At 31.4% G+C, this 5,840-nt stretch overlaps 2 protein-coding genes across 2 annotated transcripts; one reads left to right on the top strand and one right to left on the bottom strand.

Moving 5' to 3' along the window:
* On the top strand, window positions 957–2,983 carry LOC107614071 (vestitone reductase). The gene is made up of 4 exons (XM_016316297.2): window positions 957–1,124; window positions 1,711–2,241; window positions 2,386–2,587; window positions 2,655–2,983. The coding sequence occupies exons 1-4, from the start codon at window positions 1,004–1,006 to the stop codon at window positions 2,794–2,796; spliced, it is 996 nt and encodes a 331-aa protein (XP_016171783.1). The 5' UTR covers window positions 957–1,003; the 3' UTR covers window positions 2,797–2,983.
* LOC107612025 lies at window positions 4,093–5,004 on the bottom strand. Its single transcript, XM_016313867.2, has 2 exons — window positions 4,755–5,004; window positions 4,093–4,689 (listed from the first exon to the last, which is right to left on the bottom strand). Exons 1-2 carry the CDS (start codon window positions 4,924–4,926, stop codon window positions 4,460–4,462), a joined length of 402 nt encoding a protein of 133 aa, XP_016169353.1. The 5' UTR covers window positions 4,927–5,004; the 3' UTR covers window positions 4,093–4,459.

Below are 5,840 nucleotides of genomic sequence, written 5' to 3'. Positions count from 1 at the left end.
TTGGTTAGGACTTTTCAAATCAAAATCGAAAACCGAACCGAACCGCAAAAAACTGCAAAATATCATTTTTTTTGTTTTCGATTTGTTCAGTTATCAATTTTTTCGGCTCAGTTGCTCGGTTTTGTTCGGATTGGATCGGTTTTGAACACTCCTAATAATTGGTATTGGATGAGGTTGAACGGTGGTGGGTAGGTGAGAAGAGTTTGACTTTCATCAGAAAGCAAAACAGGCCCCTTCCCTGGTGCATATGAAGTAATTAACATCCCTCTTGAACTTTTGTGATGGAATATTATCTTTAATTTCTGGAGGTGGTGGCAAAACTTCCATATCTTGTATTCCATTTATCCCAACATCTTTTATAATGGACCGATAATGTAACTGGAATNATAAGATTCAAATTTTTTATAATTATTTAAACAAATGAGTAAATTTTTTCAACCTAAATTGATTGTTAGTAACTAGTATTCAATAAATATTTTTGAATAATATCTAAATATAAGTACTATAAGATTATCCCTGTGTTTAGAAGTGATAAAAGAAGAAAATGAATGGCCAACATTCAACAACAATTGACAAAACTGATCTAGTGTCAATTATTGTAAGTTTAGAAGTGACCTTAAAGAAAGTGCTTAACTTACGTAAGATACTATTACCCATCATTATCCAAACACGTGTCAATGGAATGGAGAATGGAAAATCATTACAAAGAGAATAGATGTTAAAATCGGTTTAAATTTTAAAAGTTTTCTATTTCTATTTTTAATAGTTTCTGTTTTCACTGTCTAATTTTATTTTCTTACTTTTTATTTTCAAAATTTTATAAAATAACAAACCAAACAGGTCCTAATTTTTCAAATAACCATTGGCTAACTTATATATATCAAAAATAAAAAATTTACAAAAATCATATACATAAAAAGTGGTAAATATAACATTTTCCCCTCTCTATATATATTCCACTCTCACTCTTAATATGTGACTGTGAGGAAACAAAGAATTAAGAATGGAAGAAAGCAAAGGAAGAGTGTGTGTTACAGGGGGAACAGGTTTCATTGGTTCATGGATAATCAAGAAGCTTCTTGAAGATGGTTACTCTGTTAATACAACTGTCAGATCAACCCCAGGTATTAAGAACCAACCCATTTTGTTTGTTGATTGTTTCAACCAATGTTCTTGCTTCAATATCAACATTTTTGCTATTCATTAACAAGTATGTAGTATCTAAATTGTAGTTCTCTACTTCTCTTTGTGGAAATAATTTAGTTTCATTTAGGTTTTATGATTGCTGATTTTGTTCTTTATTTAAAGTGATTAATTTAGCTTGCAAGATTTTATATTCACTTGTGCTACTCAAATAATTAAATACTGAAATTAGTTCTTGAAAGGTTAAATTATTAATAAATTTGTTATTAAAATAATATCATATCTTAGCACAAAATATAATAATAATAACCAGAATTTTCAAATTACTTAAAAAATTTAATTTTGATATATTATTAGTGTTTATGTAAAACAGTTTTACACATACATCGAATTATATAATGTTATGTCCTGTAAACGGTTATTAAAAAAAACGGATGTAATTAAAATAGCACTGTTCTTTTTGGAGTAAGTTCTTGTATGAGACGAAGGAGTAACTATGAGTTGAACTTGAAACTTGATTCATAAACCAAAATGGCAATTTTGTTTCTAATATTCCAAATTAAGCAGAACACAAGAAAGATGTTAGTTTCCTCACCAACTTACCCGGATCATCCCAGAGGCTTCGAATTCTCAGTGCCAATCTCAGCGAACCATCGAGTTTCAACGCAGCCATTGAAGGTTGCATTGGAGTTTTCCATGTTGCCACCCCATATGACTTTGAAGACAAAGAATCAGAACAAGTATTAACACAAAGATCCATTGATGGTGCACTAGGAATTTTGAAAGCATGCCTAAATTCCAAGACTGTGAAGCGAGTTGTTTATACTTCAAGTGCCTCTGCTGTTGTTAGTTCCAATAACCAAGAACATAACGAGGCGTTGGACGAAAGTGTCTGGAGTGATGTCGATTTCATCAGAGCTTCGAAGGCTCCGGCTTCATCGTACGCAGTCTCGAAGACACTAACGGAGAAGGCAGTGCTGAAATTCGGAGAAGAGAACGGATTGGAGGTTGTGACAATTGTCCCAACTTTTGTTTTTGGACCCTTCATTTGTCCTAAGCTTCCCGGCTCTGTTAGTGCTTCATTGTCTATGGTATTTGGTAAGTCATTATGCGCATCAAATTCTACTAATTTTAAACTAACTTTTACAAAGCCTCATCAATATTGATTCATACTACTGCAATATTTTGTTTTGCCTTATTACATTGTGCTTTAAGATTTATAACAAAGGGAAATTTATTCAGGTGAAAAAACACTATTTGGTTTGATGCTTGAGATACCTATGGTGCATGTGGATGATTTGGCAAGAGCACATATATTTTTGCTTGAACATCCAAATCCTATAGGGAGGTACAATTGTTCATGTTGTTTGGTCACTGCTGAAAGGATGTCTCAGATTGTTGCTACCAAATACCCCGAGTTTCGTGGGCGGATACCATCTCTAAAGTAAGTTCTTTTCTATCTTTATGTTTCATTGATTCGAATTGTGATTTGTGACTATCTCTTCTTGCAGCTGGTTCAAACAAATCGAAGGTACCAGGATGCCGAATTTATCATCAAAGAAGCTCATCGATGCTGGATTCGTGTACAAATATGGACTTGAAGAAATGGTTGATGATGCAATTCAATGCTGCAAGAACAAGGGTTACTTGTGACTTTTGTGGGATACAATGCTGTAGACATTGTATCAGTTCAAACCATTTATTATATGTACAAACAATATAACTTGTTATTAATTAAATAATTTCAAGATAGCTATCAGTTTGTAGTGACTTGAAGTTGGAGTGATATGAAAGAGATTAAGAAACTATCCATGGTAATTCGCAAGCCTAATAGGAAAAAGGAAAAGTCTAGGGGTCAGCAACTTTTGTGTTTTTTGGCCAGCACTTAACCATCAAAACAAAAGTGAGTGATCTCCCACCATTAGATATTATGTAATCTCACACCATTAAAAACACTATTGATGGCTAATTGATGGTTACAAAACATCAAAATTGCTGCCCCCTAGCATTCTTCTCGAAAAAAAGTACATATGCTATGTTAATGTAGGTTTATATAATTTGAGCTCATTTTAGCACAAAAGATTTTGCAAATATATTCAGCTTAATTAGATTCTTAAATGGCTGAAACAAGAAACATTATTATTCAGCACTCATTGATAGCAATTTAGTTAAATCCCTATAGAACATGCATTTGTTAAAGGATTGTTAAACAAGACTTCTCGAATTAAACATCAACTATATACTTGACGATCCAAAATCCAAATCTTCTCAAACCTTTGTATCTTTTAGCCATGAAACAAGTAATAAACAACCAACTGAAATAAGAGATGAAAACTGTAATGGCTAATGATAACTAAGCTAACAGAAGAGACTACGGTTGGGCACAGATACCACATCGATCTCAAAATCTTAAGGTAATAAGTTAACGAGTCTTCATCTTATAAACTCCTTACTCTTTTTTGAAATGCTTTGAATAGATTTATATAAGACTCATAGGATCCCTAATTCGACACACAAAAGACTAATTTGTCCAAAATTATTGCATACAGAAGACTAAATTTAAAATTGGTGAAATTACATAGTTGATCTCTACATTTTTAATGAAATTGCAAATTAGTCTCTACACTTTAAAAGTTTGTAATTGAGTTCTTAAAAAGAATTAAAATTTACAATTTAATCTCTGTCGGTCAAAAAGTGTTGATTTAACAGAATATTCTTAGAATATACTAAAAATATTCTGTTAAAATAGAGAATATACTGAGAATATTCTAAGAATATTCTATTAAATCAAACACTTTTTGAATGATGGTATGTTAATGTTGGTTTATGTAATTTGAGCTCTTTTTAGGACAAAAGATTTTGCAAATATGTACATTTAGAACATTCAGCTTCTTAATTGAGATTGTTAAATGGCTGAAACAAGAAACATTATTGTTCAGCACTCATTGATAGCAATTAAGTTAAATCCCCATAGAACATGCATTTTCACTTGTTATCAAATATCTCAAGGTTAATTGGTTAAAGGATTGTTAACAAGACTTTCGAATTCAACATCAACTATATGCTTGACGATCCAAAATCCAAATCTTCTCAAACCTTTGTATCTTTTAGTCATGAAACAAGTAATAAACAACCAATTGAAAGAAGCGATGAAAACTGTAATGATAGCTAAGCTAACAGAAGAGACTACTGTTGGGCCACAGACCACATCAATCTCAAAATCTTAAGGTGTTAAAAGTTAACGAGTCCATCTTATAAATTCCTAGCTCTTCTTTGAAATTACTAGCACTTGCGACCACTCGACCAAGTTGATTAACTAATAGAGAGTTTCACCGTCATCATAAGAAACATGCCAACCGAGTCTACAAGGGGGTGAATTCTCATCATACTCAGCACAACAACTCCATCTTCTCTTCCAATTGGCGCGGCCAGTGTTTGGTCTGTTATCTTTGTCATTCCATTTGTAAACTATAACTCCAGATTTATCGCTCCATTCCCCATCTATTCCTTGGTGCGGTGGCGCCAACGAAAACAGACCCTTCTCCCCTGCATACATTTCGGTTTAAAGAAACAGTTACGAAATCCGAAGGTTGGGGAATGGAAATGCATACCGTTGATGTGGCCGTGGAAGGAGCAAGAAATTGGGGAATTGTCTTGGTCTGAGTAGAGAGTGTGACATCTCAAGCAGCGTTTCTTGGTTTGCGACTGAGAACAAGACTTGACCTGTAAAGTGCCATGGCCATGAAGGAGGTTCGAAGAGAAACTGATTGCAAAAGAAACCATCAATAACTCAATAAGCTCCTTCCTTTTTAGTAGCGCTGATGAATGGCTCTATCTCCTTCAAGGTTTGAGACCAGATAGGGAGACAATAAAAAATTAATTTAAACAGTTTAAATTTATTTTATTTTTATTAATTTTAATTAAATAAAATAAACTTAAATTATCTGTTACTAATATTTTTTTATTATCAAACATTTTGGCAACCAAGAAGACAATTGAGAGCTTTTTATTTTTCGTGTGAGAGAGATAGGTGTTTCACAAGATGCCGTGAAGAGAGAAGTATTTTACATTACTATGGGTTACACAAATGAAAACATCCATTTGTTTGTATTGATTTGTTTTTTAAACAAACAATCACAAATTGGACGATCCGATATGTCTTTGAAAATTAAAAAAAATATATATTAAAATATAATCGTCCGATTTTTATTTTAAAAAATAAAAAAATTTAAAAGTATAAATCAGACCTTTCGATTTATAATTTATTTTTTCTTCAAATAAATCGGACCGTCCAATTTAAATATTATCAATTGAAAAAATGTCATATAAAAAAAAATACCTAATCTTTCAATAATAACGTATTACACATATATTTAATCAATATAAAAAAAATTAGCCGACAACTACTGCCTTCTAGTGAATTCACTTATCCATTTTAATTGGAATTAATATTGGTATTTTAAATTAGTTTCTAATAATTTTTGCATTAGTAAATTAATTTTTAATGAAAGAAGAACAAATCATCAAAGACGCCTTTGAAATTTGAATTATAACCAACATATACCTTCTAAATTTATTAGTAAAAAAATATTTTCAAACACAATAAAAAATATTTAACGTTAAATATATATTCACAAAAATTTTTTGAGATTGAATTTTGATATTTTTTTTAAGTATGATTAGAAAAATATAATATT

This window comes from Arachis ipaensis, chromosome B08 (assembly GCF_000816755.2).
Source record: "Arachis ipaensis cultivar K30076 chromosome B08, Araip1.1, whole genome shotgun sequence".
Taxonomy (NCBI): domain Eukaryota; kingdom Viridiplantae; phylum Streptophyta; class Magnoliopsida; order Fabales; family Fabaceae; genus Arachis; species Arachis ipaensis.
This window is presented reverse-complemented; position numbering and strand designations above follow the sequence as displayed.